The 27,731-nt window shown below is 30.4% G+C and overlaps 2 protein-coding genes across 2 annotated transcripts in view; one reads left to right on the forward strand and one right to left on the reverse strand.

Annotated features, from left to right (window-relative positions):
* Positions 1-9,450, reverse strand: part of LOC100789856 (protein ILITYHIA) — a 29,361-nt gene extending 19,911 nt beyond the window's left edge. The window contains exons 1-13 of the mRNA XM_006604802.4: positions 9,126-9,450; positions 8,546-8,922; positions 8,254-8,385; positions 7,781-8,162; positions 7,488-7,634; positions 5,453-5,637; positions 5,230-5,356; positions 5,039-5,112; positions 4,888-4,964; positions 4,760-4,796; positions 4,517-4,683; positions 3,735-3,918; positions 834-911 (exon numbers count right to left, since the gene is read on the reverse strand). Of these exons, the coding sequence (XP_006604865.1) occupies positions 834-911; positions 3,735-3,918; positions 4,517-4,683; positions 4,760-4,796; positions 4,888-4,964; positions 5,039-5,112; positions 5,230-5,356; positions 5,453-5,637; positions 7,488-7,634; positions 7,781-8,162; positions 8,254-8,385; positions 8,546-8,922; positions 9,126-9,249 (2,091 nt within the window). The 5' untranslated portion in view covers positions 9,250-9,450. The remainder of the gene's footprint in view (positions 1-833; positions 912-3,734; positions 3,919-4,516; positions 4,684-4,759; positions 4,797-4,887; positions 4,965-5,038; positions 5,113-5,229; positions 5,357-5,452; positions 5,638-7,487; positions 7,635-7,780; positions 8,163-8,253; positions 8,386-8,545; positions 8,923-9,125) is intronic.
* Positions 9,451-21,998: 12,548 nt separating this feature from the next.
* Positions 21,999-27,182, forward strand: LOC100819292 (GDSL esterase/lipase LTL1). Its single transcript, XM_003554683.5, has 5 exons — positions 21,999-22,364; positions 22,565-22,692; positions 23,213-23,455; positions 25,279-25,531; positions 26,501-27,182. The coding sequence occupies exons 1-5, from the start codon at positions 22,097-22,099 to the stop codon at positions 26,737-26,739; spliced, it is 1,131 nt and encodes a 376-aa protein (XP_003554731.1). The 5' UTR covers positions 21,999-22,096; the 3' UTR covers positions 26,740-27,182.
* Positions 27,183-27,731: the final 549 nt, after the last annotated feature.

The following is a 27,731-nucleotide window of genomic DNA, read 5'->3' on the forward strand; positions in this document are numbered from 1 at the left end:
AACGGACTATATTCCAGGTATGAAAAACTTAATTAAGCCATAAAAATTAATGGGCGGGGCTTAGAAGAATTAGAGAACACAGAACAGGGAATAAAAAACCTATTAGAGACATTGAGAGAGTAGAGAGAACAGAGGATAAAACGGAGCAATGTTGTGTGAGTGAGGTTGGCTAGAACAGTGACAAGCTTGCCAGAAAATGCTGCGATGTCAGATATCTTGCCAGAGAAAGGTGTGTATTCATCAGAGACAAGGATCTGGGTTCCTCACTCAATGAGCAGGGCATGCAAGTGAGGGGGAGCGAATTGGGTTTCTGATCTGATTAAATGAAAATGAGGCAAAACCACAAGATTGTTCCCACAAAAATAAAACAGCACCAAACAACACCGTTCCAGGGCCAAAAGAGCGATTTTCACCCATAAGCAGAAAAGTAGCAGAGATGTCCACAAATTCATGCAAAAGCAGATACCATTCACTCTGCTACAACCACTACAGAAACCCATTCCACAACCAGCCACGCAAAAGTGACAGGTGCAACGTGATGCCGCTATAGCAGCTCTATCACACATAAATCAATACTATGACATCATGGAATCATATCTGAACTAGTTCTGTCCAGAACATTTCATTGGATTAGAGTCAATCCGGTGATTCAAATAATGCAAACACACAACAAAATGTGCAGCAGCATCATTGATTTTAGCAAAATATAATATACATTGAAAAGAAAATTTTAATATTTAATATATTCATCGCTTCAGAATATAATCAGACAGCTACTCTAACCATATAGAAGAAAGCACAAAAGATATGAAGTACATCAATCACACAATTACCTGTAAGAAACCCCCCACATTAGCTGAAATGATATCAATGACAACAAAACCATGTGTCTGCAGACACTTGGAGAGCCTCTGGAAAAAGAATGAAACAGGTTAGCTAACAATTCAAAAGAGAGGGGGGGGGGGGGGGGGGGGGGGGAACCAAAAGGGCCGAAAAAAAGATCCCCTCACCATGTATATTTACAGGCACACAGACATGCCATTTACACTAGTAAAAAGTAAAAACAATGATGATGATCATCCCACAGATAATTATCAAAACCAGAGTAGATTACTCATTCAAAGGCTTGTCAACGAAAAAATTCTAAACACGCCTTGTTAAAAAACAAAAAAATTGAAAAATAATACATACAGTTTTTAGGTATGGGCCAAAGATATACTTCCATCTAGCTAGACTATGTGTTTAATGCTTTTAGTAAATTCAAGATGTTTCCCTCCCATTTCAGCACAAATTTTTTTGATTAGTTTAAAAGACATTTTAATGGGGATGGATTATATGTATAGATCTTTGGGGTATTTGGCATTTGGCTTCAAAGAAATGAGTATATCCTTGACTTCTTTTGTAACCATTTGTCTTCTGTTTAATGATGTTACTCCTTTTACACAAAAAAAAAAAAACAGCATAACCTTGTAATATTTAAAACTAAATCATCATAATGGTTGAAAATTAACATTATTAGAAGGGTAGTGTATGTGTGTTACATACTCCCACCTTTTACCCTCCCCAACTACCAAAAATCTTTGGATATTTTTTCTTTAACCCCTAACAGCATAATAATATCAGAAAAGTACATGCTGCACAGTATACCTCCTTGAAGTAAAGAACCGTGCACCACAAAATGTATATGTATGCATCTATAAGTCAGCCAATTAAGCTTCCTAATGCCTAAACATTCTGTACAATGATAGGAGAGAACACCCATAATTCTATATTCATCATTAGCATTATTATATTTGCTTAGTTACAAGATTTATTTTATAGAATTAGGTAACAATCATGAACCAACTATTCCAAAGGCTTAATCTAATAGGTGAAGACCCATAATTTGTTTTTTTTTTTATCAGCAAACCCATAATTTGTTTTATATTATATCTCTAACACCCCCCCCCCCCAATGCACAAGCCCTTTGGACTTAAATCGAGGACACTACCTTGTTTCGACATATGGCCATAGAGATTCTAATAGCATATCATGAACCAACTATCACAAAGCTTAAACTGTTGAGTATAGGCATACAAATGATTTCATATTACAAGTTAATTAGTAAATCTTATTTTAAGCATAAGAGAATAATAAATCTTGATCATACCATACATAAATAGTAAGATTAAAAGTTAATTAGTGGTTACATGACAACTTAAAAAAATCAAGTGAGCATTTTGGTTATTGTGACAAATGAGAACTATAAGTCTAGATTCTAATAATATACGAATTATCAAGATTAAAAACTGGTTAGAGGTCAAATGCTCACATGTAGATCTATGCATGGCAAAATAAAAACCAAACCAAATTATACCACTTTTTTGGATTAGTTTACTATGCGAAACCAGATTATATTTATTGAACCAATTCAGTTTTGGTGAACCAGTTCCAAAGTGGTTTTGAATGGGTACTACATTGATTTAAGTGTAGAAACAATTTTAAACCAGTTTTGACTGCTAACTGGTTTTGAACCAGTTTCTAAGTGTGGAATCAGTTTTAAATCAATTTTAACCAGTTTTCAATTGTATTACAATCGTGTTTTTACTGGTTTTACCAATGAATTGGTTTATCTTTTTTCCTTAATTTTTTTTTTCTTTCCATTATTTATTCTATCTAATAATGACATTTAAATGCAAGACATTTGTCATCATTACCTTATTTTTCTTTCCGTTTTTTATTCTCTCTTTTCTTTAAATGTTATTTTAACATGAAAATTCTAATTTCCAAACGTCTTGTTTGTCTACATTAACTTCTAGAATTGGTCCATCAAATAGCGATCCCACCTTCTCCCATCTTGTGTAAGGCACTTTACCCGTTCATTCAAACTTAAAACTGCTAGTGTAAATAAAATATTTGAAATAAAAATTACTTATGTATTTTATGATTAATAATTAATTTTGAAAGATTTATAAAAGAATATTTTTTAAGAAAATAAGCATAAAAAAGGTTGAAATGATACTTGAATGTATATTAAAAAATAGTATTTATATTAATATTTAGTTTTAAATTTTAAGAATAATCTGGATTGGTTTATTTTGGTGCGCCAAACCTGTTAGAAGAAATGTAGCAGCATATCCAAATCCAAATAATAAATTAGTTTGGTTAAAGAACCATTTTAAATGTTTTTTTTAATTTGGTTTAGTTTTTTTATTTGGTTCTTTGGATTTTTTACACAGCCCTAGTACTCACATGATCACTTAAAAAAAGTGATGTGCATTTATCTTTTATATAATCCAATAGTCAATATTCACTATTTCATTGTTCTCATTTCTCACATCAACTAAATGTTCTCACTTGAGTAACTTCCTACACACACAGAGAAAGCCATTATACAGTTGATTGATAAAACTTTGGTGCTGCTAAGAGCAAGTTTTTGCCTCTTTTTGGGTTATGAAAAATCAGACAATGATGTATCAAAAATAAACTGGAAGAGAGATGAGCCAATACCCACATGTATGGAACCAATCATATCATTTTCCAAATAGATAATGCCACTGTAAGATATAATCATCAATACACACATTTCAATTGAGCTGTAACTAATGTCAGATTCATTAGGCTATTATCTGATCACAAGCACAAGGCCAGGCTTCTAGACTGCTGAGTTTATACTAGTTTATTTTTTATTAGAAATTAATTAAATAATTAAAAGTGAAAATGGAATATAAGACCACACACATGTAAATAACTACCTTCCACACTGCATCTCTTTTTGCACCACCAACTACACATGGGTGATGTGAGCAAAGTATTATTCTGAAAAATGATTCTGGAGCATGTTTCAGAGCTGCTGGTGACATAATAAGCAGAGCCTTTACCAACACCTCAACAGATGGAATGAACAGAACTTGAGGGTCCAAAGAAATATCAGTATCACTGCAAATTAAATATAAAAGTTTTAAAGCTGAATGGAAAAGATTGAGATTGGTGAGAAGTACAGAAGTATGATTCAAATGTGGTAGGACACTAGGACCATGTTTGTGACCCTCTATAAACTATAATAGGTAGTGAGGACTGAGGAGTGGTATGAAAAAGAACAATTAATCAATGAAAATTGAATTTCCAAAATAGATCATTAGCTTCTCGAGGAATAAGATAGGCACAAGCAATATTTGCTAGATTGTGGAAGAAGTTGCTCCAACCACATTAGAAAGTGTTTTTCCAGAAGCAAAACCAAAAGATACTAAACAGTGTTACCAATCTTATAAAACAGCATTTTCCACTCATGTGACTATTAGTAATTTAGAAAAGCAACAAAAAACCAAAAGGGGAACTTGAAGAGGAAATTTCCAGATAATTTCTTGCCACTGGACAGGAGAAACACTAAGTTTTTTGTAGGTCCAAATCTAATAGCAAAATATGCAACTTTTACTACCAAGAAGAGGTACCTTTCGGAAATAAGCACATCTAAGTCCAGCTGATTGATACAAACTTAACTGATAAATATGCAGGTCAGTGTAACAAAACTATTTACCTTATTTTTAAAGCTAAATGTTTCTCTCCAATCAAAGTAAGGTACTTTGAAAATTCCAAAAATAGATCTTCAGATAACTGTGGAGCAGATGTGATAATCTTCCTAGCAACATCATAAGTCATTCTTCGAATATCCCATCTTGGATGACACATAAAAGAGATCATTAACTGCATGAAGTTAACAATAAGTGGATCAATTTAGAAAGTCAATATGGGAATCTGATAAAAATGCAAAGTGTTTTACCTGCAACATCAATCTGACCGAGAAGTTGGACAATGTACTGCAAAACCAAGAAAATAAAACATAATCAAGCATACAACACATAAAGGAAAAAACTACGGTTATCTTTTTAGCATTATAATGGAATTTACCGTTGCAAATGTTCCACAAGAAGCACTTCAAGCAGATCAACACATGCCATGCTATCCTCAATTGATAGCTTTGAAGCCTGCAGAGCATCATTTCAGATATGTAGAATAAAACCTGGGTAATACTATTTACAATTTTTAGTTGAGTAATCACCATAGAAATTGGCACGACCGAAGGTTCATTTTGTGATATCAGAGCCCATATCTTTTCCTTTACCAATGTTTCCTCTAGGAAAGTAAAACACAATTGAACAAATGAAAATTTTGGCAAAAAATAAAATAAATAAAAATGAACTAAGCTAGTACTCAATATTAAAGAATATAAAGATTTCTACTAATACAAACCAGCTTTAATATCAACAGCAGCTATCGTCACGACTAGTAACAATGCATACATGCCATCTAAACGTTGCACTGCCTTTGTAAAGCCAGTTTTAACAAGTTGGACAAGAGGGCCAAACAATGGTAACATCTGAAAAATATAGTTGAAACATAAGGGAATGAAGTTCACATAGTATGCATGAAATAAATTAACATGCAAGTACAATTAATGAAAATAACAGGTCACCTTTAAGATAGCATCTTCATTTTTGCATATAGCATGTAGACTGCGCAGAAAACCCTTTCTTAAAGTTTCCTTCTCTTTGAGGCCAGAAACTAAAAAGGAAACCAAACTCTCTTGAATGATATCAGTAGATCTAACTGCCCAAGAAGCTATAGCTGACAAAATCACAATTTTAACCTCCTCGTTTCCTGTCAATTAAGTGTGGAGCATGATTCAGCACCAAATAATATGATCCTTATAAAGAACTGCTTGCAAGGGATATTGTCAAGTAGAATAGCTCTTTCAAATTAAAAGAAACATCATAAAAAATTTTAAGTAATTAAATAAGCTTGTAAAACAACAAAATACCAAAAAAAAAAAAAAAAAGTGTTACCATCTTTGTTCCTTTTTAAGTGTCTTAAAGATTTTTGCACAGGAGCCAAGAAATACAATAAATTCTATCGTTCCTCATAAAATAGTTATGAAGTTACCTATTTAACCCTTTTTCATTTTTACTCCACAATAAATATACATTAGTTATTTTCTATTTCCACTTTCACGATAAATATTAATTAACTAAAAATTAGGTGGGAAGTAATGGTATAATTGACAAAAAAACAATCAATGTTATCTTGAACTGTGAAAATAACAGATAAATAGGAACAAAAATGACACTTACAAAGGAATAGAGAGAGTAATTTGTTTATCAAATGTTAAAAATTGTAGCTTAAAACCAAACTTATATCATTTTTTTTTTGGTCAGCAAAGATAAGTATATATATATATATATATATATGTGTGTGTGTGTGTGAAATGAATCCAAGTACAAGAGGTACCATGATTACAATAAAATCCAGTGGAATGGTTCCAAAGATCAGACTACACAGCAGTCTCAATGGGAACCAAACTCGAAATCAGATAGTATAGCTACCACTAACTATGACTTCTACCCTCGACTAAGAACAAAAGCATCTCCAAGGTTAGATGACCAATGGTTGTAGGGGACTACGAAATCTTTCTCAAAATTTCTGAGCCATGACCAAAGTAAGAATATAGCATCCTCCAGCAGTTTGTTGCCGTTGTAAGTACCATTCGAAAATATGATCTTGTTCCTCAGCTGCCATACAGTCCAACTAAAAGCCACCCACCAAAACGTTCATCTATTACCCCGAATTCCTTCCACCCTAAATACCAAAAAGTCCAGAGGAGGAGAGCTGACCAAATAATGATCAGTGACAGTAACTGCACCTCCTTTGTAACTCATTGATTTACATTAAGAATAATGAGACATACCAATTGCTACTCCCTGGCATTTAAAAGCATTACTAATGACATGCTGCATATTCACATACCTTAGACAACTTTTATCCTAAATTATGAGTATTAGAAATAGCATTTATTTTTGCATTGTCATGTGAGGTTAACTACTATTGTTATAATTTGTTTGGGCCTCCTGGTGAACATTGAACGTGTCCTTTCAATCTTTCACCTTAGAAAAGTTCTTGTGATACACTTTAAAGGTTTTCAATGCCAATATTTGTGGCAATGAGCAGTTTTTGCAGATATCTGTTATACGTGGTTGGAGAGGAACACTCATATTTTATACAATGCCCCCATTGCCCTAAGATTTGTAAGGGGTTAGGAACATGTTTTGAATTTCCTAGGTGGTCAAACCAGGGTTGCTTTTAGGGGACTTCCACTATTGATATATAAGGGATTAAACAGCTCTTTAGATATTTTAGTCTCTTTGGCTTATTATTTTACTTTCATTTGTCAGGTTACTGTTTAGGAGGATATCTGATCCCTTCCCCAAATATTTACCTTCTATCTTTTCTTTAGAATAATATTTTATTCTACCATTGAATAAAAAAGTAAAAGACCAACTTAGTAAAGAAATATATATATATATATATATGCCAAAGATATGATTTTATCTTTATGTAAATATGGAAATAGGGAAACAATGATACAATTAAGGAAAGTAATCTCTAATGTAATCCCTAATAATATATATAAAATCAGATTAACAATGAAAAGGAATATTAGAGCATGTGCTTACCATCATCCTTGTAGTATGATAGAAGAAAATCACATATTGTGCGAGACAGACTGATGAGGTATTTTCCATCAGGTGCATTAGACAATTCTTGTATCGCATTCACCATTCCAACTCTCTGGTATGGAAAAGCCAGCCTTCCTTCTGAGCCTACTCAGAATGAAACTCGTGTAGTCAAAATATATAACAACGGCACCACTAATTCTGTCAATCAAAACTCTATATAACCCACATCTCCAAATGGTTTAGTGGGTATCATAAAAAGCCAACAACACAAGCATAGGGACATTTTATACCTTTAATAACAGATTTGATAGCATTGAACATTGTGTCTAATGCATCCGGATTGCTAGATTTTTGGCTCAGACTATGGACTATAGCTAATGCCCCATCCCTTCTCCCTTCATCAGCATGCCGAGCCTGTGCTAATACTACCGAAAGAATTTCCGCAGCGTACTTACTCAGATCAAGGTTAACAGACTTCAACAGAATCCTCACAGACTCCAACACAATTTCTGGGTTGCGTTTTAGCATTTTAACAGAGGATGGTATCACAAGACTTTGAAAATCTCCATGTGACATTTGCAAATAAAGTGGATGAAATGCTTCAGTAAGACTCTTTCCTGGCTTTTCTTTTGCACTCAGTATTGCATTAACATATATATCAAGAAATGCTGGCTGTAAGGAGCAAAGAACTACATCAGACCCTATGAGGTTAACATCAACCCGATGCAAAGACAAACCAGAAAACTTATGTACACCCACTCACCTTGAATTCCCCAAATAAAGACGGAGATCGACTTGAGAACTCCAGCAACAGCATTAATAATTCCGGACTATCCTTGAAAGGAATTCGGCCATTTCTAAGCTCTTCCATGTAGACTTTATAAATATCCGGCGACTGATAACAAGTATAAACATCTAAATTACACTATAATTTCTTATATACATTATATAATCGAAAAGGAGGATATCAGAACTCAAAAGCAAAAAATTGAGGAAGCAACACACGTATTAGTATTAGCATCAATAAAATAAAAAGAATGACGGTTGAGCTGAACCTGAGAAAATAAATGGAGAAACTTTTTCCTGCAAGCCTTTCGCTCCCGAAAAGACCTTCGCAAAACTAAGCTAAGTAAAGAAGCTTGCGCCGCAGCCACTCTACAAAGAGCATTCTTAGAAACTGCGGCGAACTGGCTCTTGCTCAGAAGTAAACACGACCAGCTGAGAAGTCTATAGCCCCCAACGTGAGATTGAAACTTGGATTGCTTTTCCATATTCTGAACGAGAGCTCCTGCAAAAGTCTTCATGAACACTGTTCCACCTAAGGCTCTCACAATCACATCATCAACGGCTTTCCTCGATCTAAGATCATCGTAAATCGCGACTGTTCTGAATATTATATCGATGAGTAACGAAGCGAGCTCCGTTGACATTTCTGCAGAAAAAGACCAAAACGATTAGGTCGAACAACAAACAAATCACGCATTCAGACCATGCATGTTTATCTAACTAAGCAATAACGAAGAAAAACAAAGCCTCATTCGCGATTAAACGCTCGTCGTTAAATGGAAATGGCGCATTGAGTTTGAGAAGTGTGAAATGGAAATGGCGTGTTAGTACGATGGCTTCGGTGCTGACCTGAAGTGGAGGAATTCAAGAACGCAGGGATTTCGCGACGGAATATACGAACACGCTGGTTAGTGGAGGATGTGGAAACCAATTCGGAGAGGGAGACGAGAGATTGCAATGATTCAGCCGCCATTGTAGAAAACGGGAAGATCCGAAGGAGAATCTGATTAATACTGCAGCGACGCTACCTCTGCCACAGTGAGTGTGTTTCAGTTCCTCACTACTCAGATTAGCTAGGGTTTTGGGTACTGCTATAGCTCGAACCTGTCGTGTTCGGTTCGGACTTTCGTTGAAATGAAAAACAAACCAACGACAACTTTTTTTCTTTTTTCTATTTTCTATTCTAATGCTTCTCTACATTTTTTTTTTATCTCAAAGGACACTTGGAGTCATAGTCTGTCCTAGTAGTTCTCATGGGCTTTTGCTTTCTGCACTTCCTAAATTTAAAATATCCCTATATTGCCCTTTCTCTCTTTCAACTCCACCTTCTTTCCCCCAAATTGCCCGTCGAACTTTAATCCAGCATCTGTTACTGTGAAAAAGGGTCGATCGCTGCCAACGGAGAAAGGAGGTGCCTAGTCACTCAATAAAAGAGGAAAAAAGGGTATTTCTGTCCGTTTAGCTTGTTTTCAATTTTCTAGAGTGTAGGAAGCAAAAATGGTGTGCAGGAAGCAGTGGCCTAGTTAATGGGCCTTAATAATCATAGGTCCCCTGTAATTTCAACATGCTATTGCTAACAAATGTTATTTTGTTTAGTAAATATCTAAGATAAATATAACCAATAATGATTGACGACAGTGACTTGTTTCTGTGGTTTAAAGTTTAAATCCTAATTAATTATTAGGTATGAAATATATATCTTGTTGGGAATAAAATACTTAACTTTTATGCGTTTACGGTCTCTAACAAAAATTAATTTCTCTGTTTAACAAGATCCATTATGTATCAATATTATGTTAAAAAAAATTAAAATAACATGCATGAAATAGAAATGGCATGATCTGTCTCATTGTCTTCTTTTAAAAATCTAGAAGGCTTAGATAAGTTTTACTTTACACTACGTGTTTGGGGTGAAATTTAGTTGTAACATGTGAGTTTAAAAATTGTTAAAAACAACCGCCAGAATTTTAGTTTTTAATGTTTTTTAATTTCTCTTAATTTTTTATTTTAAAATAAACTTATTTTAAAATTTTCAAAGAAGAACCTGCATAACAGATACTTTAGGAGTTTCAACTCGTAAAACATAAAAAAGCAACCCTGGATCCAAATAAGATGGTTGTTGCTCAAAAAATAGAAAGTCCTCCTCCATTTCCTATTTCAAGATGTGTGGTTTTAAACATATTTATCATTCGAATCCTATTTTAACTATCAAGTATCTCAATCAACAGAGTGGAGTTATTATCACTTACCTAGAAGTCTTGAATTCGAGCACTAAATATATAAATATACAGTTAGCGTTAAATAGATACTTTCAAAATTTGTATCCTATTTTAAGCATTCTTTTTACTGGTTCTTTGTTAGTATTTGTTATAAATTGAGGTTTTTGAGTTTTAACATTTAGCAACCCTGTACATGTTTCTTGCTTGAATGCCTCCGCCCTTGCATCATCCTGCGTCTGATTCTAAGCATTTCACATTGGTAATCTGGCCTCTTTTATGTAATAGTAGTTTAAAATAGATTTAAAATAAATTTTTATTTAAGCGTGTTTATTGATAAATCATGTTTTGACCAATTTCAAATTAGTTGTTAATTTTTGCACGTTGCATGAATTTCATTTTAATGTTTTGGAGGAGATGGGTTGACTTTTTTATTTGATGTTTTTTAATTGTTTTCTTAGAGATATCTATTTTTTTTTCAAATGGTATCAATTTTAATATGTCATGCATGTGATAGTAAAAAAAAAAAGACTATGCTCTTTTATCTTGGCCTCTCTTAAATAAAAATCCTGACTCCGCTCTTGTACCAAAGCACACTGTGCTTTCTTTTAGCTTTAGGGACTTCATCCAATGACTTTGTTCTGTCATTGGGCTATGTTTTAGCTGGTTCCATTCCATGTACGCCATTTGTCGGCTTTTTCATTAAATAGGGATAAAATTTTATCTATTTTTTTTAAATCAGGAATATATTTTAAAATATTACCTAAAAACAGGATAAGTTGTGTCATGACTTCGGAATTATAAGTCATAATAATTGTTACAATTTTTTATTTTTTTATTTTTTTTAATTGAAGTAGTAAATAATTTTTTTAATTTTTATTTTTACAAATTTAAAGTCGTAATTTTTTTTTATTTTTTTTAATTGAAGTCATAAAAATTATTTATGACCTTTTCAGTTAAAAACTTTTTTTTTGATATTTTTTTTTCTTTTACGATTAAAATTTACAATTTTGAAGTCATAAATTTACTTTTTTTAATTTATAATTGTTTATAGTTTTATTTTTATTTTAAAAAAATAAAAAATATCTAAATATATAATAAATAATATTAAATTGACTTATTTATTAATATATTTTTTATGATTTTATTTGATATATTATTAATTTATTTTAATGTTTTATTATTTAAAACATGTTATATATATTTTTAATATAGTTTTATTTAAATATTTTTTTATTTAAAGTTTAAATAATCTATTAATAAAAATACATAAAAAAATTAAAATGAGATATTAAAAATTTAAAAGAATTTAATTTAAAATTTGATTATATTTAAATAAAAATTACATATTTATTAAAGTAATAATAAGACAATGTCCCACACCGAGTTCTTTTAAATATGTCTCAATAAAAATAACTTGTATTTTTATATTTTTCTTTCACTTATGTTATGTGTTTTATATTAATGTATTAATTATGTTGTTTTTATTTTTATTAATAGAATATTTAAACTTTAAATATAAAAAAACATTTAAATTAAACTATATTAAAAACATATATAACATGTTTTAAATAATAAAGTATTAAAATAAATTAATAACATATCAAATAAAATCATAAAAAAATATACAAATAAATAAGTCAACTTAATATTATTTATTATATATTTAAATATTTTTTAAAATAAAAAAACTGTAACAATTGTAAATTTAAAAAAACTTTAATAAAAACTTAAAAAAATTACGACTTTAAATCATAAAAAAAATTTAACTGAAGTCTCCCGTTAAAAAAATAATAAAATAAAAAATTATGACTTTAAAGTAAAAAAAAAAAACTGAAATCATAAGTAATTTTATAACTTTAGTTAGAAAAATAAAAAGTAACTCAGTCATATCCGACACAACTTATCTTTTATTGGATAATTTTTAAAATATTTCCGATCAAAAAATTGGGTAAAATTTTGCCCCTATTTAATAAAAAAAAACCTCATTTGTCTTGTGACCAAATTTTGAGTGTTACACTATGCTATTATGCAAGATGTCACTTTTGCCACCAGTTGTTAAGTTCCGTTTCATACTCATATCATGTGTGTCCGCTTTTCCGGTTTCTCCGGTATGCTTATTAATTTTAACCAGTTCCATGAGATAATTTTGTGTGAATGCTTTGTAGCATGACAAAAAAAATGAGAAAATGAAGAGTCCAACGCTGCGTTTTGGAATAGTAAAAAAATTAAAAAGGTCAGTTTGAAGTATTTATAAAGTTTGAAAACTATTAATTTGATCCTTATAAAAGTAAAATATATTTTTATGATCTTTAGTGGTAATTCCGTTAGATGACGATATTTTATCGTGACCAATAATTACAAATGAATTAAATAAGTTCTGACGGTTAAAATCTCACAAAATAAATTAAATAATTTTTTAAGGCTAAAACTCCCCACAAAATTGTAATTTGTTGTTACTTGTTGAACGATTTTCTTGTACTTTTTTGAGAGATTAGGGGAAGATGAAAACAAATATAGGTTTTCGTGTCTTCTAAGTGTATTCTATGAGGTTGAGAGAAAAAAGTAATTAAGATAATTAAATACGAGAATAGTTTAATAGAATTATCATTGAAGACCATGAAAAATATTTTTTATTTTTATAGACAATAAATTAATATGAAAAAATTTCTAATAATCAAATTAATACTTCTTAAATTTTGCAGCAATCCTAAACACATTCTATGCAGATTAAAATTTCAATTCAAGAGAAAAAATAAAAGAAAATATTATTTCTTAAAAGTAAAATTTTCTTTATTTTTTTTCACATCTTCTCTTCAACTAAGAACATATATAATTTATTTGTGGTTTAAATAGTTTATTTTCCCTTTAAAATGGATTGATTTTTATTCTAATCTTTTAAAGATTATTATTTTTGTTTTAATCCTTTAAATTTTAATAATTTTTGTTGTCTCAAATAACTATTAATTGATAACTAACAACTTCAAAAGTCTTACATTATCAAGGAGACAGAGATGACAATCACACACTCACATGTAAATTTTTTTTTATAAATTATGCTTTTAAATTCTTTATTAATTAGTCTACGACATAAACTATTTTAAACATATAAGAACTTAAACATAATCTACCAAAAAAACACATTTATTATGTCATTATCTAACTTTGTTATTCAATAATAGGAAAAATAATCTTTAAAGTACTGAATTTTAAATAAAATTCTTTAAAGACTAAAATAAATATTAAAAAAATTCTTTATTTCATATAGATCAAGCCTTCATTTGTATTTTTTCCTTGCCTATTTTCTTATTTATTTACCAAACATAGCACAAAAGTAACAAAAATATAAGTAAGATTAAAATATTTTAGAAGTTTTTATTTATGTATTTTCTTCTCTATTTTTTGTTTAAAGTACAGAAGTGGTGCCAGTTGAAATTGGAGGTTATTGTCCAAAAAATAAAATGAGCTTTGGTGTTAGAAAGAAACAATGGAACAAAAAAAAAAGTTATAGAGATAAAACTAACATCCATTTGCTAGTCCTGGCCTCATGAATCCATGTAGGATAAGTGCTCATTATTAGACATGACCACTTAATACTATAGCTCTGTTAATATGGATTAATTCAACAGCTAGGTCGGTCCATCTTGACTCATTTATTTAGTGAGATAATCCAATCCAACACACTTAAATTTAAAGACCATGTAGACACCAAGAAATGATGGGTGAACTTAATCTAATTCAATCCATTAAGATAAAAAAAAAAAAAACCTAGAAATCAATATGTCATTAAACATTGTGAATTTTGAAAGAAAGGCAAGAAAAGACCAACATAAATGGTAATAAATGCTATTATCTTTATTGTATTAATTTATAAGAATGTTCAAGATTAAAAAAATAGGAATAATATATTATTTTTATATTTATTTGTGAAGGAAAAGAAAACAATATATATTGTCAAAATGTTTAAGAGTTCGGCTACAAATTAGATAGAGAGGAAGACATGAGAAAAAAAGACGTCAAAAATTTAAATGTAATTATAAGCTTCATCTACAATATTATTCATTGAGTTATATTTTCAAAATCATGTTTGGATGTTTAATAATAAGTAAAATAAAATGCACAATAGAATTAAGTGAAATGAAATAAAGTAAAACCATATTTTTATTATCTTTATGTGTTTGAAAAATAAAATTAAAAACTATTTCCACCTCATTCTCCAGATAGAAAGGAGTGAGAAAACTTTATTTATAAACAAAATAAAAAAGTATAACATGAAATTTATTTTTATATATCATATTTTAATTTAAAAATCTAAACATCAAGCTCAATGCTATTTTATTCCACCTTTTTTTTAACAATCCAGACGTGATTTAAAATATCAGACATTCATCTTTTCTTTTTTACAAATTTAATGTGACTTAAAACATGATTTTATTGAATGATGCGCAGGTCTAACATTTATTTACCAATTAAAAAATATAAAACTTCCTAGTTCCTATGATGGAGTGAAAAAAAATATAAACGTTATTAATATTTTTATAAGTCCTTAAATGAAACTTAAATTGTGCATCTCAAAAATGTTTACAAAATGTCGATTTCAAAATAAAGTCGCCAATATAGAACAAAACCCATTGTTATAGCCCTACTTCACAATTCACGTGCATTCTGTTTGTTGTTGTGATTAATTAGCTTAACGAATAGGATATAAGGATATGCAAGGATTATGTGAAGGCGATATGTATCCCATGATCAAAACATGTTGAGAAGAGAAACTACCCGTTTAAAATAATTTTGTTATAGTCATCTTTTGATTCAGTATTTAAACCTTTAGAGTCCTACTTTTAGAGTTTCTTTAGATAATATTGTTTTATTCATATTTGTTGTCTTTATGTGAGTTCCTTTGCACAATACTAATTTATTCAAATTCATTGTGGATTGTTATAGGTCTTCTTGATTTGACTTGGGTTGTTGATGAACAAGTGTTGATCCGAAAGAAATAATAAAGGGAAAAAAATTGAAAAGTTCAGACTCTATCATGTTTATTTTGTGTTAGGAGGATGAATTTCGTCTTATAGCGTGTTAGATTTGCTAATATAAGTAGCCATTTAGCTTTGAATAGTGTCTGAGTTGTTATTGTTTACTTGTCGTGCATTACCGAAATGTTCTTTATTTAGTATCATATGCTCTTGTAAGCATCGTTGGACATTTTCAATTAACGATATTTTGACTAAAAAACACATCATTTGATGTATCTTTTCTTAACGGCTTTACACGAGGGCGACAAAATAATTTATGTATTCTTAATTTAATTATATTTAAATTTTTAATCAAATAAAATTATTTTACAAATAAAAGTAATTATATTGAATAATTTGGATTATTGTGATTAATAAATGATATCTTTGATCATTATGTCTAACTCTATTAATATAAGAAAAAAATTGCGTCTAATTCTCATTTTATTTGGCACATTTTTCTATAACAGTGAAATGGTCTATTTAAGATTTTGTGTAACAATATTGTGTTTTAGGGGATTTTTTTTATTGGTGTGTTGGACTTAATAAAAGTTAGAAAGTAGACAATAGCGTATCTAGGGTCCACTGTCCCAAGCTAGTGCGAATAAAATATAAATACTGAATTCAGCAGGTGCAAATACATAAAATTAAAGGAGATAAATACAAAAAATATTAGATTTTATTTACAATTTTCTGTCAAACAAAAACTTTACTTGTGATTTTATTTTTAAAATGAGGGGGTGCACTCACCCTCGTTACAACGTAGATTCTCCTATGATCGTAGACATGATTTAAAATCAAAATTGATTTAGTTAAATGTTTTTTCTTTGATTGGTGTTCTAATCTTGTAGGTTGTCTTTTTTATTCCTAAAAACTGATCTTATAAGACTTTTTGTGTATTTATTTCCTCAAATTCAAATTCAAATTAATCAGACGGCGGTCAAGCCTCGTGAACTTACATTACTAAATTAGTTAATGCACCCACTAGACCATTCGTCCAACTTATTTATTTTAGTCACGTGCCTCGAAATAGCAAGCATTAATGATATGCACTTATGATGCAAGCAGAAAATGAAAATTTCACTACTTAATATACTAGTTAAAAAACAAAAATCAAAAGAAAATTTAGAATATTTAATACTAAATAAGTACGTAGTATATTTGAAAATTTCACAAAGAGATTTTAGAAAAGAAAAACAGAAGTTAATTTGTATTTGTTTATAATTATAAAAAAAATTCAAAAGAATACGTTGATTTTATAAGAAGCTATTCAAAACAATTTATGATTTTGTTTAGATTTGTATTCTTTTGATTATTTTAAAAATTTGAAACAAGCACATGAAGAATTTATAAAAAAAATGTTTTTTTTTAATTAGAGTTATTTTAATTTATTGGAATCTTTTATCAATAATTTATAAACATCTTACTTTTGTCCATTGTTGGCCGAAGAAACTTGAGCATTAATTACAATATAAATAAAATAAAATAAATAGTTTAAATGAATAAAACATATTAAAGAAGAAAATATTAATTTAATCATTACAAATAGAAAGAGAATACCATAAAACGTTTTGACGTTTAAAATGAGAATTCAAATTTGTAGTATAATGGTTGATTTTTTTTTTTCAAAATTATATATATCGGAAATTAGCAAGAAAACGTTACCAAATCATTTATAATTTATAAATTTTATAAAAGATATGATACAATCATAACATTTAAGCATTTTTATTTTTCACATCATCAAGATGAAACACATCTTAAAATCTCGTTTAATGAATGATCATTATGGTCATACGCTAATTAGTCTTGGGATTATGTGAAATTTCACAAACTCTCTCGTTATACACAAATCTCTCTTAATTTTTGAAAAAATATTCATCGATAAATAATGATGAATTGTGATTGAAAGTAATAATTTTTTTAATTTTAAATAAAGTGTATATTGAGTAATATTAAATAAAAAATAACATGATATTTATAATTTTCTAATATTAAAAATTAAATTTCACTCAACTCATAAGAAGATATAAAGTTTGTCCAATTGGAGAAAAGTGAAGGAAGAAAAGAGGGAAGGAGAGTGATTATGATTCAAACCTGACATTTTAAACAAAATTAATAAATTAATATTTAGAGATAAAAAAACACTCAACTCATAACATAAAAGTATTTAAAAATAAATATTGGAAAAACAAGTGAAGTCTCATTACAAGTAAGCCTGGAGAAGAAAGTACTTAGTATAAGATTTATGAGTCTTTTTTGGTAGGCAAGAGTAAGATTTATGACTTTTATGTTATAAAAGTGTTCTAATTAAACTCTACAAATTAATCTCAACATTTTTTTTCTATAATTTTTTTAATTATATGAATTGTTAAGGAAACAATGCTACCTGATGCATATAGAAGAACAGAGATCACCACACCGAGATTTTTACAAAATGCAAAACCAAGAAACATAGGGGCACTTGGTTTGCCCATTTTCTGTTTTTATTTTCACTAAAAACAGAAAATGAGAGGAAAAATACATTTGATTTTGTATATTCATTTTCAAATCCAGAAAACAGATTCAATATTTAAAAAAAATACACGAAACGCAAAATAATCGTTTTCGGTGTTTTCAAAGAGTCTAAAAACATGGTGGCAATCCTTGTAATTTAATCACATTCATCTTCTCTAATGCACCCACTTCTCCTCCACCCCCTTCCTCGAACAAAACGTTGCTTCTCACAACATTGCAAAGCAGAGGCGTAACCTCCATCGCGCCACCCTCACCCACCACAACCTGCGTGCGTCGCCACCTCCCCCCTTTGTCGCGCATAGTTATCTGTCTCACAGATTTGCACGGGCCATCCTGTGCAGGTGACCATGACACCCTTTGCCACTTGCATGCTTGCGTGACTCACTTTGTCGCACAAACACCACCGTGCGCCATTCCACCCCTGGACCAGAGATTGGGGTCTTGGTTGGGACCTACAACATTTGTTGCGAACAAAAGCCACCGTATCTAGGAACTTGTTTCAGTACAACGTCTCATGTTTTGGTGCGTGACATGCAACATTTGTTGCAGTGGGAGAATTTGCAACGATGACTTGGTGGTTTGGGATTGAAGGAGGGATAACGATTTGAGAGGGATAATGAGGTTTGGTCTTGGCTGGGGTGGAGATGCAATTGTAGAAGCGCTTTGGGTGGAGAACATTCAGTATTTTTTATTTTTTAAAATAGAAAATAAAAATCTTAACCAAACATATTCTCTAAATCTAAAAATTTAGAAAATAATTTTTTTTAGAAAATACAAACAGAAAATAAAAAAAAACTCAAACCAAGGGCCACCCTGCTTGTTGGAAATATTTAGAACGTTCCAAACAAATTTAGTCCAAAAACAAGCACGAAGGTGTTACCTCCCTACACAACACATGAAACTTGCCATTAATTAATTGCAACTAATATCAAATAAAAACAAGCATAGGAAATTTAGGGTGTATTTGGTTTGCATTTTCATTTTCTGTTTTCATTTTCTGAAAATTGTTTTCATTTTTAAAAGATTAGAATTTTGAAAACATGTTTGGTTTGACTTCTTATTTTCTGTTTTCATGAAATAAAAATAATGAAAATTTATGATAAATTGAGTTCTTGTCTTTTTGTATTTTTGGATTTGCTTAAAATTATATTTATTGCCACCGTAGTTTCATTTTACTCGAGATGGAGTTTCTGTTCTCAACTGAAAACGAGAATTTATTGTTTTTATTTTCTAGTTGTTTTCTGTTTTCATTTTTACTGAAAATGTTTACAAAAATTCAAGCAAACACATTTTCATCACATTTTCTGTTTTCAGTGAAAATGAAAACAAAAAACAATCAAACCAAACATCCAAGAAAGCCAACAATATTCACAAGATTAAGCCAACATTTACATATACAAAGTAAAATTAAGATTACATTGAGAGAGAGAGAAAGACCATGAAAGGACCCAATTAAGTGAATGAGGTAAGAAAATTGATGAAAAACGAATTTGATGATGTTCATTAAGTTTGAAATTTAGTATTGTCCTAACTAATACTAAATCTAAGCATTTATCATGTCATTATATTACCTAAAAAATCACGCCATTATATTTTAGTTTCTACTTGGCCAATGCAAATATATGTTTATACAAAAAAAAGGCTTAAATACCCTTATCATCAATATAAAATATAGTTTTTTTAGTTTTTTTTTTCTTTTAGACCTTTAAATTATTATTTTAGTCTTTGTTATCAAGCAAGAACTTTAAATGATAATGCAATAATGGTGTTAGAAAATGAATTTGTTGCGTCATTACAAGTTTGACAAGAAAGTTATATGTAATTTTTTTTAGGAAATTATGCTTTAAAGTTCTCATAAATTTAAAACAATTGATATCTTCAAATTAATTGATGAAGGATGTAAAAGTATAATTTACAAAAAATACACATGACTATTCTATTAGACTCCTTAATTGATGTGACAAGTTAATGGATTAGTAGTGTTATTATTATATCATTTGTGTTAACGCTGATACTTGACCATAACAAGAAAAATATCATTAAGCCACCAATACAAAAACTATTGCAACATTAGAAAAATCGGTTCCTATTTTATTCAATGACTGAACTAACAACCAAAAAGAAATACTTAGAAGTCCAACCCGCTACTCATTAGCAACTGAAAATATATCGGTCGCTATGCAGACACCGATTTTATCCGTCGCTAACGTAAACTAAGTCTGTCACCTGTTATTTTGGTCGATTTTATTACCTTATGACTACTTTAGCAACCGCTCTGCCTCTGATTCGGTCGCTGAATTTCGTTAATTATTTTTCAGAATTGTGGAATATACGATCGTGCTACATAGCCACTGAAATGTTCCGGTCACAGAGAGTATTAAATAAAAGAATTTGTAAAAAATTAATATTGTGAAACATTTCTGCTGAATTTAATATTTTTTCATGCTATTTACCAACCTGCTTCGTATTTAGAGAAAACATTAAAATTGTAAATGTAATATAAAATATGGTTAGATATAATTCATAAATCAATTAATGAAATATACAATGTGTTAATAAGCAATACAAAATGCAAATTAATTCAATGAGCAAAAAGAAAACTATATACATTAATGAAATATAACTAAGTTGTCTCAGTTCATAACATGAAATATACAACTATCCAAATGATTTCTTGTGACTCTACTACATGATTAAACTAAGAAAAATAAAACCCTTATTTATTGTCAATAATAGTGACTAAAATTATAAATTTTATACTATAAAGGACTAAAACAAAAAAAACACCCTATTTTATAGTACCAGTACTATGCTATTTAAGCCAAAAATAAAATATAATTAAGTTCCGATGGTAGTGTTGAAAACATCTCAATACTAAAACTCTCATTTATTGTGGTGTTTAGATTGATGTTGGATAGAATAGGCTTTTAAATGGAGAAACAAGTACATTTAGTAGTTAATAATTTATAATTAATGGTTGAATGGACAATAATTATTAACATTAACTTAATGTATGTTCTGGTCTTCCATTTTTAAATGTGTCAATTGAATTATCTAAATATATCAATTGTATAATTTTGAGTCCTCTATATGAAAATAAATATATGACAAATTTTGTTCTCGTGATACTAAATGATGAATGTTAATGATGCAGCGTTGATGTATTTGACTCATGATCACATGACTTAATCACACTTTTGATTAATATCAATCATGATGAACCAAAAGTATAATTAAGCCATGTTTTAATTAGGCTTTTAGCACAAGGCCATTAATTGCCAACCTGAACGTAGGTGGATTAGTTTTTTAATCTATTGTTGAGATACAAGGCTTATGGCCCACATGGACTGTTATTTATTAATCCAATTTCTACGAGATCCGTATACAGGTTAACTGGGTAGGGAAAATTGGGAACAAGAGAGACCAAGTATTGAAGAGGCTTGAATGTGGTAGATTGCAATTTCAGTTTATTTTTTACTTCGTGAAGGCGTACTACATGATATGCAAATCGAAAGTACCAATTCCTCCTCCTCCTTCTTATACATATCCTTAATGGCAACTATGGACTTTGATCTGTTATAGACACTTGCATACTACCAATAAAATTAATTGACATGCCTTTTCAAATAGTAGGTAGTAATAAAGAAAAACTTAGGTAAAAGGCAATAAATGTGAAATATTCTCAGTATAAAAGTAATCAAAACCACTCTTTTTATCTCATTATTTGTTGGCATTTATAAGAAAATGATGAAAATGAGAAAAGATAGAAAAGGCACATCTAGCTGTAAGGTGTCCATGATGCATTTAACGCACATGAACTGTGGTACACAGAATTGAATTCGAAATAGTATCGATAGGCCTCTCTTTATTACGGGCGTTATCTCCATCTGCTAGTGGTAGCGAAAGATATTTAATTCGGCACATCAAATATCACAACCAACAAGCTCTATATAAAGCTACTCCAATATTTCTCTCTCAATATACTTGTAATTCATAGGCAGATATCTACCGAGAGGGTTAAACACTTAGCATCTGCTGAGGGTACCTTGGTAGACACCACACTACCCATAATATGGTCGAAAACAACAACCCAAGGGTTTTTGGTTCTTCTATGTTTCTATGTTTGCTTGTGTTGATGATTTGGAACAAGATTGTTGTTGTTGTTCCACAAGCCGAGGCTCGAGCATTTTTTGTTTTTGGTGATTCGCTAGTTGACAATGGCAACAATAACTACCTATTCACCACTGCTCGTGCCGACTCATATCCTTATGGCGTTGACTATCCCACTCACAGGGCCACTGGCCGTTTCTCCAATGGCCTCAATATCCCGGACATTATCAGTTGGGTCCCTAATTATATATACTTTATGTCATTGTTCCTAATTAATTGGTTTCAGTTACTTTCAACTCCATGTTTTTATGTTTTGTAATGTTTTAATTAATACTCTTAACTTGATATAGTAGTATACCCTAATAAGCTACATTTATTGTCCGTTATATATAATAAATATATAACTATGAGTGCGTCATGCATCATGTAGGCGAGAAAATTGGGTCAGAACCCACATTGCCGTATCTAAGTCGCGAGCTCGATGGAGAGAGGCTACTCGTTGGTGCCAATTTTGCTTCTGCGGGGATAGGAATTCTCAATGACACTGGAATTCAGTTTGTAAGCCAAAGTTTTTTTTTTTTTTTTTTAAGTTTTAGTTGTGAATGACCACTTTTGCTAATTCAACCCCGATAATTTTATTTTAATTTTTGTTATGGCTATACATTTTTATTTAAGTAATAATACACACACGCAGACATGAAAAAAAACTTATCAATAAGCACTTAGAAAATAAAATAAAAGGGTAAAATGAATTAAACTTTTTTTAAAAAATTAAAATTAGTTTATGCATAAATTAAAGTCAATTTTTTAAAAATTCATAGCTAAACAAGAGAAGTGAAAGTTTTCACTGATTAACTTATATATAAACTAATTTTCATTTATTGAAGAAATTTGTTTTATTTTACTTTTTTTTCCTCCAATAAGTTATTATTCTTAAATAACATTCCTGTTTAATCAAGAACAGGGACCAATTATGAGGCAAATTTGCATGCATCCTCTGTCCAAACTAGTTTTAAGCTGTTTGATAGATGCTGGTATTGAATGAGGCCATTAAAATGCTATATATCTACATTTGCAGATAAACATAATTCGAATCACCAGACAATTACAGTACTTTGAGCAGTATCAACAAAGGGTGAGCGCACTAATTGGACCAGAGCAGACTCAACGACTGGTCAACCAAGCACTAGTCCTCATAACCTTAGGTGGCAATGATTTTGTTAACAACTATTACCTGGTGCCATTCTCTGCAAGATCACGCCAATTTGCACTTCCAAACTATGTTGTATACCTTATTTCCGAGTATCGCAAAATTCTTGTGGTATTGCTATCCTTTACTTCTTTTTCTGTTGCTGTTATATGTTATACTACTATTATTAGTATTATCCCTTTTTAAATTTTGGTCTTTACTTTTGCTGGTACGTTTGTCATGCATATAACCATGTATACGCAGCATTGATGAACCATCCAAAAGACTACTGAACAACTTGAACAACAACAATAATAGTTAGACATTTCACTATTTTAAACACCTCATCAATACATCTAATTTTTTCTCAATCTTTCTCTTCCTATCACATTATATCACCTATCATATTTATATAATTTTTTCTTTCTCTCACTAGTGTAAGTAATATTTTAAGTGTACAAGTATATTTTTCCTTTGAATAATGTATATATAGATTGTGAATAAGTCACGTTCATTCTTCATTGAACTTTAACTATTTCCACTTTAAATTTTCTACATTTCTCTTTAACATGAGAGAAAAAAGTTACATGGTGCGTTGCTTTATTTTTAAATTTTTTACTAATAATTATAAAAATATCACACTATCTTCATTTGAGTATTTGCAAAGAATTAGAATTCACAATTGTGCATTGAAATTTCTAAAAATATTTTTCAAACTTTAATTCAAACATAGTCTTAAAAATTCATTTTTTTTCACATGTGTGTGTGCACTTTGGTGTGTTGTTCCCCCTTTCTCTTCCTATTAATCTTAAGGATATGTTTGTTTTAACTTTTAAGGTCCATCGAGTTATTTTCAAGAAAAAAAATGTAATTTGAAATATGAAGTTTTTATATTTGATATAATTAAACTTCAAAAAAAAATATTTGTGGCCATTGCTGATTTTTGAGAAAATAACATTATCATGTGTTTATTTAATCTTTCATATAGTGAAGAATGAGTAGCGGATCACTGTGGATGTGTTGCTTTTTCATGATAATATTATGTATCTTTTTATTATTTGAATTTTAATAAAATGCTTTAAAATAAAAAATTAAATCCTATTCCTACCCACCGAACATGTTCATTTATAAATTACCTAATAATAATATTCTTGAGAATATAATTTTTGAAAGTGTAATACGTAATACTTAAAACCAGCGCAAAGATCACTGTTAGCATTCATTTGTAGTACTAGGCTACTAGCTAGTAATAGCGTTGGTGATTCTTGGGTAAATTAATACGCATCCACCTCTGTCAAATAGAGGACACGATGATTAATTGTGTCTGAGAAAGAAAAAAAAGTGTACCTGGGTTGGACAAGACACGAATTCAACAACAGATATAGCATTGGTGTTTTACCTACATAGTCTTAATGAATTTGAATCTAGAATTTAATAAATGAAATATAGTTTTCTACTTTATTAGATTTCAACCTCTAATTAATTATTGACATTATGAAATGGTGGGAACTTCAGAGAGTAATATAGATATGAAATGAATAATTTATCATAGTATATGATGTATGCGTGCCTGTGGCAAGCAAGTTGAGTTATGGTACGACATGACGGGTTGTTAGAAGCCATTGAACATTCATTCTACGGATTTATAAACATTGAGTAGCATCAAAGGGATTGGATCTAATGGAAGGGGCTAATCTCTCACAACATGGTGAATAAGGTTCAAATTCCAGCTAAGAGAGATGCTTACATTTAATGTCAACCATGCCTTGAACATATTACCTCCGAAGGAGAAGACCTGTGGGAAACCAAATAAACATTGAGTAGCTAGGAAGCATGTGGGCTAACGTACTATAAATGTAGAATTAATGTGTCATGATGTTTTTTAAGCATGCTGACTATTCAGCACCAATAATTATTGCTATTGTTATGTTAACTAATTAAGTGGATGCATGCAGAGGCTTTATGAATTGGGAGCAAGGCGAGTTTTGGTGACAGGAACGGGACCTTTAGGTTGCGTGCCGGCAGAATTGGCGCAGCGTAGCAGAAATGGGGAGTGTGCAGCAGAGCTGCAACAAGCTTCTGCTTTGTTCAACCCGCAACTCGTTCAGTTGGTGAATCAACTCAACTCTGAAATTGGTTCCGATGTCTTCATTTCAGCCAATGCTTTCCAATCCAATATGGATTTTATTAGTAACCCACAAGCGTACGGTATGTATGTACAATCTGTTACTTTGCAGCATTTACTCAATTAGATATGGTTGTTCTATAGATTTTAATTTCTGAATCTGTTATGCTTGTTGGCTTAATGCTATAGAGTCATTAATAATTTATTCGTAAAATTTAAATAAAATTAGACAGTTAAAAATAGTAAAATACACAAGAGATAAATATATCATTATTGTTATCCACATTTTATGCAGATAGTAGGGGTGTGCAATATAGGATCCATATTAAAAATCCTACTTCAAACTCTGCACGCATCCTTGTTGATATGTGCTGAGTATTGTACTTTTTCAAGTGTCTTTCAGAGCAAACACGTAGAGGAGTGTGGTCCATAAACAACAAGTAAGGCAGATAACAACAACTGTAAGACATAAAATCATTGGTGTGTTTTCGCACAATAACTTTAGCCTTTTGGATGAGATGATTCCTTTTATATATATCTTAGCTGTGTATTGGTCTGGTCCTTCCTTACACTACTTATTTTAGTTATTTAAGTCTTTGGGCCCTTCTTCAGAAGGCCAACCGCCAATCTCTCACATTAGGCATGTTTGTTTTAATGTTAGGAGGTTTGCAATAAGCTGTTAAATGAAAAAATTCTAAATTTTTACTTTTCACAAAATATGCATTAGAGTGTGTGCTCGTTTAACCCAATGCTAAATCAAACGCACCAGACATTTTGTACAAAACCCCTCTCACAGCCTGTATGAAAAATTCTTATGTACTGGGTATGACAAATTATTTCAGGCTCACTTATAGCATATTAATATTATTCTTAGAATAATTAAGTATTATTTGGCACAATTGTAATTTTTTATTCTTACATAATAATTTTATTCTGGGGCAATTTTAAACTAACAGTTTCTGTCGGTTTGGTAAGTTTGGGAGCGTGAAGCTTGGTAGCTAGCTATATTAATTTTGAACGCATTAATTACCTTCTTTACAATTCACATGCAGGTTTTATCACATCAAAAGTTGCATGCTGTGGTCAAGGACCTTACAATGGGATTGGACTGTGTACTCCGGCGTCTAACTTGTGCCCAAACAGAGATGTGTATGCGTTTTGGGACCCCTTCCATCCAAGTGAGAGAGCAAACAGATTGATTGTGGACACATTCATGATCGGAGACTCCAAATACATGCACCCAATGAATCTCAGTACCATGTTGCTTTTGGATTCAACTTCAAGGACCTAGCTAATTATTATCTTCTTCCTGTTAGGGTCGTGGCATACATTCTGCACTAGATTTTGTGTTATACATTGATTGTTTAAGCTATATTGTTACAAATTATTTGAAACCACTGGATTTCGTATGATTTTTTCTCTCTCTAATCTCTGCTTTGAGGGAGGAAAATAGAGAAAGGAAAGTCCATTGTGTGATTGAATGTCCCAATTGTAACTTGTGAGGCATGTATTGTTCGGGTGAACTGGGTCAGATAATTTGTGGGTAGAGGCTAAGCCCAAAATCAGTTTGGGCTTGAAGCTTTAAGTGTGATAAATTTAGGTATCCGAGATGTATTAGTAATTTACAACAAAAATTATTCCATGCAAACCTTAGCTTAAATCCATATTGTTAACTCGTTGTTCGCAACAAATTTGTCATAGTAAATTATTCAAAATTGCGAATCTCAATTTCCACATGGATGTTTGTACTTAAATTGATGCAAATTCAATTTATAAGTAAGAGATAAAGAATTTAAAATAACAGATAAAGAAAGATAGTAGATAAAATAAATATGAATTTAAAATAACAGATAAAGAAAGATAATATATAAGATAAATATTTAAAGATAAAAATAGAAGATAGAAAAGATAAAAGATTTAAATTAAAAGATCATAAAGACAATGATAAAAATATAAGATAAAAAAGTAAAAGATTAAGATGAAAATAAAATTTTAGATTTTTCTTTATCGATTTGTTGAATTTTTTCCTACCTACACCTGCTCCTGATGTCTACAAAGACCCAATAGATAAAATGCATGTATATCTAATTCTAGATGTTTGCTTTAATGCATGAGTATCTATGTCTAACAATGATTTTATTAAGATACTCTTTCCTTTTTTAGTTCTATTAGAAATTACCATTTGTCGAACGACTAATCCCTAAAACTGATGCATATAAGATATTCCTTTTATTTCTATTAAGGATTATCCTCCCTCGAGCACCCAACCCCTAAAGATGAATG

This window comes from Glycine max, chromosome 19 (genome assembly GCF_000004515.6).
Source record: "Glycine max cultivar Williams 82 chromosome 19, Glycine_max_v4.0, whole genome shotgun sequence".
NCBI classification, from domain to species: domain Eukaryota; kingdom Viridiplantae; phylum Streptophyta; class Magnoliopsida; order Fabales; family Fabaceae; genus Glycine; species Glycine max.